This window comes from Sturnira hondurensis, unplaced genomic scaffold (genome assembly GCF_014824575.4).
Source record: "Sturnira hondurensis isolate 20B ecotype Veracruz unplaced genomic scaffold, ASM1482457v3 Scaffold0001872, whole genome shotgun sequence".
Classification (NCBI taxonomy): Eukaryota; Metazoa; Chordata; class Mammalia; order Chiroptera; family Phyllostomidae; genus Sturnira; species Sturnira hondurensis.
This window is the reverse complement of record NW_028074503.1, coordinates 1,572,510-1,589,038: the sequence shown is the minus strand read 5'-3', so window position 1 is coordinate 1,589,038 and position 16,529 is coordinate 1,572,510. Positions and strand designations below refer to the sequence as shown.

Here is a 16,529-nt window from a genome sequence, read left to right as displayed (position 1 = left end):
TTTGGAAGACCAAAAAGAGTACTCCTTCTTACTCCTTTCATCAAGATTTCAGGCATTCCCCACCTTTTCAAATTGCCCTGATCTACATACCTCAAAATGTAAACTCAATTATCCAAGCCAAGGACGTCTAAATCTGTAGCTGAGATAGATCACTTCCGTTTGAAAGCTCATCTGAATGAGGGAGCTTCTCCATCAAAGCGTGATGCTTATCACTGTGCAATGATCTGTACCCCCAGAAAGGCTCCAGAGCCACAGGGATCCCCCAGGTGTTAATGCCAACCTCCCCTTGAGGTTGCTAGACCAACGATTTTCAACTGATGTGCTGCAGGGATTTTTAAAACATGCAATACCTGACTATTCAGTCAGGGGCACTGACCTCTTTTCCTTCAGATTGTCAAATAAAAAGAATGACAACAGTCAACACAACAATAGCCATGCAGTGTGAATGACTCAAAATTATACCTATTTTTGTCAGGCTGCCAAAAAACATTTTTTTGGTGTGCCACAGAATTTAATAATTAGTTCTTGTGTGCCATGAGATGAAAAAAGTTAAAAATTACTTGGATAGATTGCAGGGAGGGTTCTTCCTACCCCCTCCCTGTGATTAAAATTTTCTTATTTCAGAATCATCTTTAGTTGTGTTCAGTATGTATGTACCAGGTTGCCCTGGGGAATTAAATACAGAGACTCAATGCATAATCCTTGAAGCTATTACCCCCAGGCTTTCAGGGACAAGGTATATAACATCAGTGAGCTATTTCTGCTTATATTGGGTTGGCCAAAAAGTCCATTTAGTTCTTTCCATAAAATAAGAGACACATTTTTTATTTTCACCAATAACTTTATTGTTTTGGATATTTTGAGAATACTGGCTGTCTCCTGCTATTGGCTTCTAGCGAGTATGCCAGAGGGGCTGCTAAACATCTTCCAATGCATAAGACAGCCCCACAGGGAAGAATTATTTGGCCAAAATGTTGGTAGTACCAAGAAAGTTCACAAACCGTTTTTGAGACATTTGATCAGTCATAGCACCTTCTCCATACACTGCACAAATCTTTTTTGTATGTTTCAGTTGAATTTTTACCTTTCTTAAAATAATAAAGCATAACACACCCAAAATGTTGCATATCCTATTCTGTCTTTAATACTACAATGGCTGCACAAAAATTCACCAGTTTTGGTAAATTTTTTAAAAACTGCACACCAATATGACAGCAGTCACAATACAATCTAACAAAATTGTTTTAAATGAAGTTAAAGACAACTAAGTTCTAATAGAGCCACTGTATAGAAAAAACTAAATGAAATTTTTGGCCAACTCAATAGAACACTAATGGTAACTAAACAGGATGTGGGCAAAATTTCTTTCCTTTTTCTTTCTTCCTTTTCTCTCTCCCCGTCTTCTCTTCCCCTCCGTCCCTTTTCTTCCCTCTCTTCCCCCTTCCTTCCTCCCTCCTTCTCTCCCTCCCTCCATCTCTCCCTCCCTCCCTTCCTGCTAAATCTAACAAATTTATGGAAGATCTCGCTTATACCTACACATGGCTCTAAATTTTGTATTGTGGAGTGCCAAACACATTCTAGCTTCTGAACAAGCACTCTTACTATTTCTAGCACAGATCAAAACACTTCCAGATTCTTAACCTCATTGTGTCCTGAAAAAGAGAAAATCTATAAACACTTGAGGACTATCCTCCCCGCCCCTTTAAATTCTTGGCCTTATTAATCCATAGGAGCAAGATACCCGCTACCTGATCACTGCTGTAATTTGATCTGGGAGCAAAACTAGCTCTTCCATCATGCCACATGCACTGTTCTTTCATTGACAAGCTCTCAGTTCATTAAAGTAGCATCTCTACTGCTGTTAATGGTAAGAGGAAAGAAGGAAAGGCAAGGAAAAAGAGAAATAGGAGAGCTAGGGAAGAGAAGGGGGAAAAAAAGACAGGAGAAGAACTGGGGAGGAGGAATGGTGGCGAGGTGGCAAACACATGGCCCTGCTGGGAGCTCACGAACCTCAACCTCCGTGATGCCATGCTTTTTTGAAGTTCCCCAGTGCCCCTAAAATCGTATTATTAATAGTAAAGTATAAATTCACCCACAGTATAGTTCTAATAAAATCAACATTAAAGTGGCAACAAAGGTTAAAAGAGCAAGAGAAGGGTAGGAATAAGTTATCAGTAAGGATGCCAAATGCTAAGGTCCTTGGGTTTTCAAACCATCACCTTTCAAATAATTTATCACATAACTACTGCTGCTGTAGCAGGAATACTGCATTTGCTCACTCTGAAGCAATCACCTCGTTAGTTCCACATGGCAGTTGTCATGGACCAGCACAAACAGAGTGTACGGGTTCTGTTTCACTTTTCTCATGAAAACTTCAAACTTGGCCTGAATCTCATTGTCTAGACGAACAACGTATTTCTCGGCTCTCTGATAGGCTGTCCCATCTTCCTCCAGGCCCAAGTCTACAAGGACACCTGCCAAGAAGACAAAAAGCGTATTTTTACATACATATACATAAATGAGATAAGTTCCATGTCAGCTGATATTTGGGTACTAATCATATGGAGAGGTTTACAGGACAGATATGTTTCCTTTTTTGTATTCCCCCTAATTTTGAGAAGGAAGTATCAGATTTCCTTTTTTTTTTTTGAGAAATCCCACTCTTCCTCTCACAAATGAAAACAGGAAACAATTTGATACACGAAGTAGAAACAGTTAAGTGTATGAGCCCTCTGTCTAATTAAATTCTATTTATATATGAGGTGCTGCTGGTAACAGCTTCTATACAGGTCACTTGGAAAAGTCACACTTTGGGCTACAGTTCTTGGACAAATGAATATAGTAATATAAGCCTTCCCATACCCCAAAGTTAGCAACCAAACAAATGTAAGAAAAAAGGAAAATACCGTATGAGGTCTAAAGATACCAAAACTAGATTATGAAACCTTTTTATTTAGTATTTTACTCACTTTCATACAGTGACATTTTGAACAGTATCTAGAATATGGGAAACCCTCAATAATGTTGAATTATGTACCAAATTAAAAAAATGAACTAAACTATCCAAGAGTAATAAATTGTCAAAATGTTAGAAATTGTGAAACTTCAGTACGCTCTCATTATTTTGGTCTATAATAAAATTACTTCCACATATAAACATCTAAAATAGTTCTAGGCAAATGAAATTGTTGTTGGGATTGTTAATTAAAACACCAAATCCTCCTTTAAAATGGAAACAAAATGGTAATTATGTGAGATGAAGAATGTGTTAACTAACTTAAGTGTGGTATATATATAAAAAACTTGTATGTATCAAATCATCACATTGTACACTTTGAACTTATACAATGTTACCTATCAATTACAGCTCAATCAAGCTGGGGCATATTAACTCCCTTCCCCACCCCAGACACTTGGCAGCATGGAGGGAGGGCCACACCATCTGAGATGAGCACTGGCGACTCAAGCCCATGGCCTATAAGCAAGAGAAGGAACTAGAAGGTTGATTTGGGGGTTAGATATGGTCCTTGAGGACCAGCTGGATTTCAGCGGTTGAAGGACATCTATTTAGAATCTAGTATCAGCCACACCTACCAGCCTGAAGTATATGAAAAAAATTTAAAAAATAAATTAAAAAATAAAACAAAGAGGCTTGAATTGTTCATTTAGTTTTATTTATCTAGCTTTTCTTTTAATATAAAAGTAGCTCAAAGAACAACCATGTACAATGAACATCTAGATACTGTAATACAAATAGCTCTAAGTGGAATTTTTTAAAAAGGAAAAATGTTTTACCACATGAAAAATTCATTCTATGAGAAAAGGTGAACAGAAGGTAATTTTGCTTTCAAACATTTTTTCATTAGGAGACTTTCCTCAGAGACCGTTTTCAGTTTCCACCCAGATGTAGTTGAATATTATGAATATTTTCAAGAGCAATCAAATATTTGGCAATTCTGATTTTTTTTGAATTTGGATTGCTTGTAAAACTCATTCAACATTTGATACTGACTTACTGAACATCTACTTTGTATCAGGTACCCTGTCAAGTATTGTGCTAGGCCTGGGAATACAGAGGAAAGCAAGCCAAAGACCTTAGTCTCATGAGTCTTATGACGGAGAAGATGGGTAATTCTGACAGGTGTCATCGAGGGAGACAAAGTATGCTGGGGCAGAAGAGGTGAGCTAAATTAGATTATCCTAGGTAAATTATAAAAAAATAATTTTTTTATAGTCAGGGGATCTAGGTATAATTATACAGGGGATCTACTTAATCTCTGTGGGTTTCTGTTGCCTAATCAGTAAAATGGGGAGAGTAGAATCAATTGAAAACTAGTAGATATTTCCTAAGTTTGCCCTTAGAAAATAAGCAGTACAAGTTAAGGGCATCCTAATATGTCAAGACCATATTAATTCATAAAGAGGAAACATCTTGTGGACCATTAATAGGTGGCTACATTTCAAAACAAATGTAACAAAAAGATCTTTGACAGGTCAAATCTAAGGCATAGTTATCTAAGATATAACATGGCCTATTCGTTCGTAACTGTGCAGCTAGCTGGTTCTATAGTGGTGAATTTGGGCTGGGAGCAGGCATATCAGATGTAGACTGTTCTGTTCCTATCTGGGCATTTTTAGTTCATCATCCTTACCTTTAAATTTTGTTTTAGACTTGCTTTTATTTTTAAGTTTTGTTTCTTGACTGATGATGAGAGTGATAGACACTCATCTTGGAAAAACTGAAAAGTATAGAGATATATTAAAAAAGAAATTTATCCACGATTCTTTTTTAAAGTATTTTATTTATTTTTTTGAGAGAGAGGAAGGGAGGGAGAAATAGAGGGAGGGAAACATCAATGTGTAGTTGCCTCTCATGCACCCCCTACCCAGGACCTGGCCTATAACCCAGGCATGTGCCCTGACTGGGAATCGAACCAGCAGCCTTTTGGTTCACATGGCCAGCACCCCATCCACTGAGCCACACCTCCCAGGGCTATCCACAATTCTTTAACTCAAAATAAGTCACTACGAACGTTTTTTTGCTTTCCTTCCTATGTGATTGTACTACTCAGGTCATATTCTATAATTGTATATCCTAATTATTTTCTCTTAAAACTAAAATAAGAAACAAAACTTAAAAAAGGAAAGAAAACTTTTATTATTTACTAATATATATCTGTGTAGGAAACATAAAATAATCCAGATAAATTAAATAAGAATTAAGTTGATGGATTCAAAAATCAATCTATAAAAATTGTTGAATGTCCATATACCAGCAGTAGTGAGGAAATGTATTTAAAGACATTTCTAATAAAATTAAAAATTAAGCATCTATGAATAAATCTTATCAGAGGACACGCAACTGAATGCAATTGTGATCCTGTTTTGGATCCCAGAACAGAAACATAGCAGTAAGGGAAGCCTGGTGGGGTTTTAGTTGATAGCTGTTGTTCCAGGATTGATTTCCTGTTTTGATGATTTACTATGGTTATGTAAGTTGTTAACCTTAAGGGAAGCTGGTGAAGAGTACACATTCTAATGGCTTTATTGATATATAGTCCATATTTAATTCACCCATTTATACTATACAATTTAATGGCTTTTAATACACTCACAGTTTTACAACAATCACCACAATCAATTTTACAACACTTTCACAAGCTCTAAAAATACATCATACTTATTAACCATCAGCCCTCAATTCCCCACTTGGTCCCCCAGCCCAATTTGTTTTCCTTCTCTGTAGGTTTGCTTATTCTGGACATTTAATATAATTGGACCCATGACAATATGTAAACAGGTGACTAGTTTCTTTCACTTGAAGTAATGTTTTCAAGTTTCGTCGATGTGGCATGCGTCAGCATTTCATTTCTTCTTATTGCTGTATACTTTTTCTACTATGTGGATATACCACATTTTGTCTATCCATTGATCCATTGATGGGCATTGGATAGTTTCCAGTTAATGCTGCTAAGAACATTTGTATACAGGTTTTTGTGTGGACATGTTTACATTTCTTTCTTATTTCATACTTAAGTACAGAAATGCTGGATCATATGATAACTCTATGTTTAACTGTTTGAGGAATACAAGACTGTTTTCTAAAGTGGCTATGTCATTTCAGAGGGGGGACCCAAACAAATCCAGAATTTATTTATAAAAAATTGCATATATACTCTTATATGTTTAAACTTCAGCCACCTTCAAAGTACTCTCCATTTGATGCTACACTTATTGAGATGTTTTTCCATTGCTCAAAGCAGTTTTTGAACTCATTGATTTTGATCTGTTTTGATCTGTTACAGTGCTTCTGCCATTTTCTGTTTCACCTCTTCCACATCTGCAAAACTTTTCCCTTTGAGGACTTATCCGAGAAAACAAAAAGTCACGCAGGGTGAGGTCAGGTGAATAGGGAGATAATAGAGATAATTCCCTCTCATACATTCCCATCAGCAGTGTAGAGGATTCTAATTTCTCCACATATTAAACAACACTTGTTATTGTCTGTCTTCACACCTAGCAGGTGTGAAGTAGTGTCTCTGTGTAGTTTTGATTTCCATTTCTTCCACTGGCTAGTGATGCTGAACATATTTTCATGTGCTCATTGGCCATCTATATGTGTTCTCTGGATAAATGCTGATTCAGATCCTTTACCCATATCTTAATTAAGGTGTTTCTCTTTTTATTATTGACTTGTAATAGGACTTCAAATATTGTAAATATAAGTCCCTTATCAGATGAATTATTCACAAATAATTTCTCCCATTCTGTGCATTCTCTTTTCACGTTCTCAGTAGTATCCTGTGAAGCACAAAGTTTTAATTTTGATGGTGTCTAGTTTTTTTATTGTTTGTGCCATATCTAAAAAATCATTGCTTAATCCAAAGTCATGAAGATTTACACCATTATTTTCTTCTATTTTATGGTTTTAGTTTTTACATTAGGTCCTTGATCTCTTTTTAGTTAGTTCTTGTCGGTGAGGTAGGGGTTCAGCTTCATTCTCTCACATGTGGATATCTAGTTGCCCCAGCACCATTTGTTAAAAACGTTATTCTTTCCCCCATTTAATAGTCTTGGCACCTGCAAAATTCAGTTGATCATAAATAGGAGGATTTATTTCCAGCTTTTTCAGTTTTAAACCATTGATCTATGGGCCTGTTCTTATGCTAGTACCACACTGTTGTGATAAATAGAGTTTTGTATTAAGTTTTAAAATGGGAGAAGTGAGAGACTTATAACTGTTCTTTTTCAATATTTGAGTTTTCTTGAAATATTTTCATATTTTTAAAGTAAACACAGAAATTGAATCCCTTCAATTTCCATATGAATTTTAGGATCAGCTTGTCAATTTCTGCAAAGTAGCCAGCTGGGCTTTTGATAGGGAATGAATTTAATGTGTAGATCAATTTGGGGAATACTGCCATCTTAAAATATTAATTAGTCTTCTAATTCATGAATATGGCATGTTTTCCATTTATTTAGATCTTCTTTAATTTTTTTCAACGTTTTCTAGTTTTCAGAGTGTAAGTTTTATACTTCTTTTGCCAAATATTTCCCATTTTTATTCTTGTTCATGCTATTATAAATGGAAATGGTTTCTTAAATGTATTTTTGGATCTTTTGTCCCATTTTTGTGACTTTTCTATAGATGTACAATAGAAAAATTTAAAAGAAGTATGGCCATATCAAATATTTGCAACTAAAACACTGTTGATGAGGGTTTAACTATAACCACCTTCTTTAAAAAATTAGCATTATTTAATAAAGTTAAAAAAGTACAAGAAAAAATTAACACTATTTAGTAAAATTGTTGGAAAAATCTATTTTTCAACAATTTTACTCCCAGAGAAACTCCAGTGTGTGTGTATACCAGCACTGTTTGAAATAGTGAAAAACTACAAACAACCCAAATGTCCATCAGTAGTTACTAACGTCAGCATGATGTTCTCTAATACACAGCTCACATTTGAGTGTCACTGATTGTCGTCCAGAGTTGTGTTTTTAATGTTTTATTTCTAGGTCTAGTATCTAATCAATAATTAAGCACTGCACTTGACTGGTAGTATCTACTGCCAGATGTCTCCACTGTAAAGATACTTTCTCCTGTTTGTAATTTTTAATATGTGGATAATATTCTCAGACTGTGTGAATATTTGCTCCAAAATGGCATTTTAACCAGTGGTTTTAGTATCCATTGACAATACTTGTCAGAATCAATAATTACATTGGTATTACAAAATAAGGATTCTCTAATTCTATCCTTTTTCTACATTTATTAGGTAGCACTTTTTCATACAGAAAGGCTCACCCCCCCCCCCCCACCCCTCACATCTCCTGTCCCTTTTATTTCTTCAGTATTGCTATGGACTCATGGTTTAATAGGTTATGATCTATCGCCATCATTCCTTTTGATGCCCCAAACTACCAAATTTGGCCAATAAAATCCCCTTCCAGCAGGCTGTAATAGCTTTCTGAAATGTCCCCATCAATCTTTGAGTACCTCTTTGCTTTCTAGAACAAGATATTCCACCTCAGAGTTAGGACAGTCAGGAATGGTATTTGTAAACCACAATCTGGATGCTGAATGTTCACGTTGGTACTGAGACATCACTGTGGCAGAGCTACAGGAAACATTTAATTCTTTCCAAGTTACGAGTTCTTACTTATATCTCTCATATAGGTAAGGAATATTCCTTACTTTTCCCCACTCCATATTTGAGGCTCCCTTCTTTCATGTGAAAACACTGCTGTTCAACAACATTAAAATATTTATCTATTTGCTGTATCCTATGAAATACACAAAATGTTTTAAAATTATTAATACCACTTCTAATAACATAATGATTAAAACTCAAGATTTATTTGCAATTCTTTTTGCTCTTAGATCACATTGAGATTATAAATAAGAAAGCTTATTCTAAAAATACCCCCAATTTTGGGGGGGTGTGTGGTTAATATCTTAATATGCAATTAGGTTCATTTATTTCTGTTTGCATTCAATATTAAGTTTTTCCCTATTTTAATTTTTTGAATATGAAACTAATAAGGATCAAAAGTCAAAACTACATAAAAAGTTATACCCATCCAGATTTTTAATCTGGGTCTCGTGAGCCCTGTCTTTGTGGTGTGTGTACTCCTGTGCTATTTTTTGGGGGTCAAGAGGGAAGTAGCAGTAGACCTGCACAGAACAGCATCCTGAACACACAGGTGCAACTTCAGAGCCCTGTGTGACTGACAGATACACCTGATACATACAAGGTCTCTACTCTGGGCAAAGTAGATTTCTAGAATCTGGTTTTGATGACTTAATATGGTTTTGCCAGAGAGCTACCAAATCTTAAATATTACTTCTGTTTTTCTTTTAAAATAGATTTTAACTTAAAATTCAACAAAATGTTATAAAAATTTAGTGCGATAAATATTAAGTGTGTGCTATGTCACGAATGAGACAAAGATGTTTCCTGAATCTTTTACTTTCTAGTTGAAGAGAAGGAACATTACTAAACTTGCAGCCACAGCACAGTGCTGAGCTCCGTGGCAGGAGAACTACAGGTGCAATGAGCATATGAAAACAAGCTGGGGAAGAAAGGCTGAGAAAGTGTGTGTCTTAGAAGCCAAAGATACTGCAGGGAAGGAGTGGAGGACACCTGTGCTGTGAAGAGTTCAGAGGAGGACTGAGAAGGTCATTGGTATCATTGGTGAAGAGTCCTGTGAGGGTGGGGGTGGAAACTGGAGGCCAGTTTCCAAGGTGTTGAGGAGTGACTGGGAGGTGAGGAAATGGAGATAACTAACAATAGGCAACTCTCTCAAATAAATTTGGCAGTTAACTAGAGGAGAATGAGCTGGAGGGCTAGGGTGAAATAACAGAGGCTTGTTTTGCCTTCCAGACAGTGGGGCAAGTTTAAACAGATGGAATGAGTCCCAGGAGAGAGAGAAGTTGAAGGTAACAATGTGAGAAAAAGTAATAATGAGTTCCATGAGAAGAAGTGGTATTTAGAACAAGGTGGGAGAATTACACTGAAGTAGAGGACAGTTCTTTCACTGATCAAGAGGGAAAGGACAAAGATGGATGTGTCTGCAGTTATCTGAAGTTTTCTTCCATTTGGGTCGGGGAAGAGGGAAGTTGGTGGCATGGCCATTTGCTAACAGAGAAGGATGAAGTTGGAAGGATTGAGTGAGTGACATTGAGTCTGCAATAGCCACTGTGGAGAACAGGGGAGAGATCCAGCCAAAGAACCAGATAAGAATTTATGATGGCATCAGTTGGAAAGATTGATTTTCCACTCCCCACCAAAACTGTGTAGAAAAGAAGTCTGTGGTCTGACATTGGGGATATTAGAATTAAGAATTCCAGGACCCAGCATGGTCTGGATATGATTAGGGAGCAGGTGATTGAGGAGGAATGCAGGTAAAGGTATTTGAGGATGAGGAGGTTAAGGTACTGAGCTAGGATACTGACTGGTCACCCACCTGGTCAGAAAGTACCTTTGGATGGATGCAGATTGGGAAGCAGAGAAGACTGTGAGCCAAGTGCTAACATATTCTATAAACCAGGGGTGGGCACTGGACAGCTAATTATATAGTTGAAAATGACTTTAAGAATGCTAACTTTAGGTGCTTTTTCAGTTACATTTGTACAAAGAATCTCCGCTGTTTCCCTATCTCACCTCAGGACAGAGTGATTTCCTAGCACTTTCTTCCCTGGGATTCCCTCCCTACCACCTTTGTTCCTGCCCAGTAAATACTGCTTAGACTTTAGGTGACTGACAAGGCAGTAGAAAGTTGGTAAGAAAAACATATTTTATGCGTGGTTGCGTCTCTCGTGCCCCCTACAGGGGGACCTGGCCTGCAATCCAGGCATGTGTCCTGACTAGGAATTGAACTGGCAACCATTTGGTTCGCAGGATGGAGCTCAATCCACTCAGTTACACCAGCCAGGGCAGAAAAATATACTTTGGAATGTGAAAGTGCCTTCTTCTATGTTTTCATTTCCCTTCCAAGCTCTACCACCACCTGGAACTTCCTTATACCCATTTGGATAGAATAGTCTATGCACCTATCACCAGATGAAATTGTCTATCTGGTTCTTTCACAATCAGGCATGTGTTAAGGCATCAACATTGTGTCATTCACCTGAGCATGATAAAGCTTTCTTGACTAGGTACTACCAGATCGACTGCCATTCACTGGGGGCTCCCACCTACACCATTGTAAGAACAGGAAGGAGGAAAGTGTGGTCAGTCAGTAATACTTCCTGTTTTTATTCCATTCACCTTAATTTGGAAGTGGCTTGCATTTTTAATGCATCAACACCTTACTTTTCTAATTTATAGAACTTAGTATTCTAATTTATAGTCTCCTGAATTAAAAGAATTATGCTACAGTATCAAACTTTTAAAAATAACACTGAAACAGAAGCATTTCCTATGGTCTAAAAATTCCTTGTGCTGGTTCTCCACTCACCACTCCAGTAGTCACAAGTCCATTTTGGGCAAACGTACAAATGTTTAACACATTTCATTTTTTTACCCTCAAATTCTTTTCATCACATTTTCTTTTCCTCCCTGCTTCCCTTCCTTAATTAGAATGTAGTTGAGATATCAAGTGCTTTGCCTTAGTGCTGGGTCTGCAGCAACGTGATGGTTTCTATTTTCACCTTTTTCTTTCAGCCATACAAGGGCTGCCAAGGATGTGGCCTTTCTGCATGCCCTGGCTGCTCCTGCCTGCCTGGTGCTTTTCCTGGCACGGGGGCTGCTGAAATGCTTCCTGTAGGAAAAGGCAAATGGAGGGCTAGAGAGCCCTCCACTTCCTCCCTCATCCCTCCATTCCAACATTAGTTGAGCACTTGCTGCCAGTCCTGAGAGAGGCACCATAACAGGCAGTAGGCAAACAGAGATGAAAAGATGGTTCTTGTCCCCAAGCTCCTGTCCTTTGTGACCTTAACCAATGAAGCTCTCCTTGATTTACATGGCAAAATATAAGGAAACGGAGTCAGATGGCTTTTTGAGAATCTTTTATGTTTTTATAGCTCTAAGTTTTGGGGGTTTTGTTTTTTAAGATTTTATTTACTTATTTTTAGAGAGAGGGGATGGGAAGAAGAGAGGGAGAGAAACACTGATCATCAGTCGGTTGCCTCTCATCCACCCCTACCTCTGGACCTGGCCCACAACCCAGGCCTGTGGCCTGACTGGGAATTGAACCAATGACCTTTCACAGGGCAGCACTCAATCTACTGAGCTGTATCAGCCAGGGTATATATAACTGTGAGTTTTAAAAGTTGTTTTCATGGATAATCTCTTGCTAACTATTTACTCTGCTCTGGATAATTTCTCTTTACATCTTAACGTTCTTAAGATGTATTCTTATGATCCTTCCTATCAATTCTTACATGTTCCAACAATATGAAGGTATTTAAATATCAAAGCAAATACATTTTGGTGTGTTATGAAATATTATACATTCATTAAGAATGATGCTTACAAATGCTTTTCAGGACATGGGAAAATGTGTATGCTACAATGTTGAGTGAAAAAGACACAGGCAGAGAAGAAAGTCTGGGACACCAGCTATTTAAGTCACTTGTTAATATGTAGATTTTAACAGTGGTTACACTTGAAAGGTGGGATTATAAATGTTCAAATGTTTCTTTTATTTTTCAAAATAAAGAATACTGTAACTATGTTTTTCTATAATAAAAAGGAATACGGTTATTTTAAAATATATAGAAGTGGTTGTTTTGGCAGCAAAAATTTCAATATGTGTGCCAAAGCCAGATATGAATAATTTTAAAAATATGTTTGCCTTGAATTTTCTAAATCTATCCATAACATTGATTTGTCTAGATTTTAAGGTTATGTAACTAGTCAAATCCTTGTGCCTTTCTGAAAAATGATAATCTTAAAATACTCAGTTTAGAAAATTTGGGAGGCATTGAGGAGGGAAAAGGAAAGACCTCTATAATTTCTTGACCTGTCAAAAATGCAGGTTTTATTTAGGGCATTGCACTTATCAAGAGAGGTGAGAGAGGTGAACGTGCAGGTCGTCAAGAGGTTATTTCAGGCTCTGCAGAGAGCACAGCTGCTGGCTGTGGATGACTTCACCATGTGAAATGGGTGCTATGAGTTTGCTCAAGCACAGTTTGGGATATCAGGTCACAAATGTGGGAAGGCCACAAATACCAGCTGGTACAAGTGAAACACCTACAAGGGAAAGTGTTCCTTCCATGTTATGAAAGTGGAAAGAATTATTTCTTATTCCATAAGAAATAAAGCATATGGTCAATGCTTGGTGTGGCTAAAGCTCATCCATTTCCTTCCAAGGAGGGGGCAGAAGGAAAATGCAGAAATGGCCAGTAGTTGAGGATGCCTAGAACTCCCTCTGATTTCTGAGACAACTGTAAGAGAAGGTGTTAGATCTTCTCTGGCTAATCACCTATATATAAGTCAGTCCAACAGGTTTTGTAACAGGGCAACAGAATTGCCTTGTCTGAATTGACATTCAGAATTTTAGAGGGTGAAGAGAAGACTACACTGTTACCAGGCATTTGGGCCTCCAGAAGGCGTGGACTTTGTATGTGTCAGTATTTAAGACAGAAAAATCGACTGTCAGTCAGCTTATTTGGCCCATGGAGCTAACAACAAAGGATATCTCATGGAGCTGTGCTACTCACAGTGTGGTTCTCTGACCAGCAGCACTGGTATCTCCTGGGAGCTTGTTAAAAAGGCAGAGTCTGTACTCCACCCAGACCCACTGAAGGGGAATCTATATCCACAATAACGTTTAAGGGGAAACTGTATGGTAGGCATGAAACACAACCTACACTTTAAGCTCCTCTGAAATCTTCTGTTTCCTATACCTATATGCAAAAATATTGAAAGTAGTTTTTTTTAACTGTGGCAGATTCCTTCTTCCGCTAGAAATCTGTGTGTGTACGTGTATGTGTGTGCTTCCCCAGCTAAAGTACTCAAAAGCAACTTGACATTTATAATTTCCTTTTCAAACCTAGTTTACAAAAGCAATCATTTTCAGCTGTCCCAATTTTCTAAATCCTTTACTGCTTCTTATTATTTTAATGACATTTTATTTGTTTATATGTTTGAAAGGGGTATTATTTAGCACAGATTTCTAGTGTTTTGTTCTCTACATTTTTATATTTTCTGGGAAAATATTTTTTCTCTATACTTATTCTTTTAAAGTACCTAATTAGGAGAAATTCCAACTATTTCTTAACAAGGCTTCCCGTTGTTGACATAGAGGATTGTGTTCTGGTGTCTAGGTTGTAAATGTGCTGGTATTGCGCTAAATTACTAAGATTACACCCAGGGGTATTTGACCAATCTGAGCCATAGAAGGAGTTCAGGTGGCACAGACCCCAACATCACATGCTGGGCTATCTTTGCTTTGAGGAAATTTCTCTTCATAAGTGAATGACCAGTTTTTAGTCCACTGATGCCACTATCAGGGAAACATGTAAATCAATTTCCCCTTGACCAAGGAGGGGAAAAGGTCAGAATACTTTGAGGGAAAACTTACAGATAAATTCAAATAATAAAGTGTTCTTTTTATTACTGCAAAAAAGGATGGAATTGTTCAATAAAGATTTGGATTAAGCAAAAGAAAGAGGCAGAGAGAATCGAAGGCTAAATCTACGTAGGGTCCTCTTTAAAAGTTCAATCTTACCTGATTGTCGAATCCGTTGAAGAGTTTGCTGGACCAGAACCTCTGATCTTGGGACAATGATGATGAAGTCCACTTTGCTGAAGTGGCCAAGGTCCAGGCTCTGGCTGCCACTGTCTGCTATAGCACACACCTGGGATAAGAGTTTTCTGGCAACTGTAAGCTGTGGTTGATAAATTTGGAAGGTTTCATTATCTAAATCTAAAATTAAAAAGTCATAAAAAGAAGATTAATTCACTTCTGTGATGATCACTGTGAATCCATACTGGGGACACATATGCACACAGTAAAGTAACGCTCGATCACCAAGAGCTCTCACTTTGTATTGTCACTCTATTATGTTTTACTAGGCTTGCCTGTTTTCCCTGGAAACTTGGCTGAAAGGACGTGCTCAAGAGTGGTGTGATAATTTCACAAAGGTATTGTTTTAAAATCAATTGTCTCACAATTCACTAAATCAACACTCAGAAATGGGTCGGGGATGGGGGTGGGGGTACTGACCACATTCTCTCAGCTGGAGCTGGGACTCATCTCTGGAAAGAGGAAGAAAGAGTTTCCAGTTTTCTTTAGTACTGTCATCACAGGTCAGGTGCCTCAGCCCAGACCCAGTTCAGGCAAGGAGGCAATATCCTAACCATAACAATTCTGAGTTCCTTTGAGCTTTTCTGGACTGTATCACAGTAAACATTTCCTCTCCAGCAAGTCCACTGCAACGTGATTTAAAATACTCCTCCCTGTGACTGCATAACAGGTCACAGAGTCTCTACCTTCACCTTTTCACACTTGACTTTGCCAGTACTTGTGGCCTGACAGGACTAGGTGATTGTGGTCAACTCCAGTGCTGATCCCTGGAGTACTATCTGAAGAGACTTGACTCATGACTTGGCCAGCCGGCCACTCAATAGGTGACGTATTAGAAAAACATTGCCCAGATACACATTATGTCAGTAGCTTTTTATAACAAGTTATAAGCAAGCAAGCAATCTCTCTTACATGTGCATATGTGCACTCATGCAATGAGACAGGCTTAGTCAGCTAAATGCCTGGGTAGGCAACATCCAAAACTTCTTTAAAGGGCTTCTTTTTATCAGGAACACATGTGGAAATCTGACTGGTACACACAAGGGCCCAATTAACCTGTGCTAATTAATATTCTCTAAAATCAAACTGCAATATGGCCGACACAAGGATGGCAGCCATGATGCCTCAGCCACCACCTCCTGGCTGAGAGAACCCACTAGAAAAGCCCAAAGCTGCCACTTTTCATAGTAGCCCCAAAAGTTTCCGATCCAACACGATTACCAATCAAAATAAGTCTGTCTTCTGATCACTAGGGCATAATTTTTTTCATTTCACAAGTTAGATGGTGGGGACTTCCATAGAAAATGTCATACCTTTGTAGCATTTAACAAATTTGAGCAAATTCTGAAGTTTAAGAAAACCTAAAAATATTTTTAAGTAATGTTTCTTAAACAGGGAATTAAGGATATATATGTGGGAATGTGTAAGTCCTTTGAGAAATTACAAATTCTAACTTTGTTAGTAATTTAAAACAGTATAAACACTTTTTAAAGTGTTTGATCACCTGAATTACCACTTTATTACTGAATAAATCCAGAAATAAGAAAATTTTATTGCCCTGGCTGGTGTAGCTCAGTGGATTGAGCACGGGCCTGCGAACCACACGATCGCAGTTCGATTCCCAGTCAGGGCACATGCCTGGGTTGCAGGCCAGTTCCCAGCAGGGGACGAACGAGAGGCAATCATACATTGATATTTCTCTCCTTCTCTCCTTCCCTTCCCCTTTAAAAAGATAAATAAATAAAAATCTAAAAAAAATTAATTGTCTGTAT

The 16,529-nt window shown here is 37.7% G+C and overlaps 1 protein-coding gene across 1 annotated transcript in view; it reads right to left on the bottom strand.

Annotated features, from left to right (window-relative positions):
- Nucleotides 1-16,529, bottom strand: part of GREB1L (GREB1 like retinoic acid receptor coactivator) — a 282,213-nt gene that overhangs the window by 46,692 nt on the left and 218,992 nt on the right. The window contains exons 17-18 of the mRNA XM_037031689.1: nt 14,680-14,877; nt 2,294-2,474 (exon numbers count right to left, since the gene is read on the bottom strand). Coding sequence (XP_036887584.1) covers nt 2,294-2,474; nt 14,680-14,877 — 379 coding nt within the window. The remainder of the gene's footprint in view (nt 1-2,293; nt 2,475-14,679; nt 14,878-16,529) is intronic.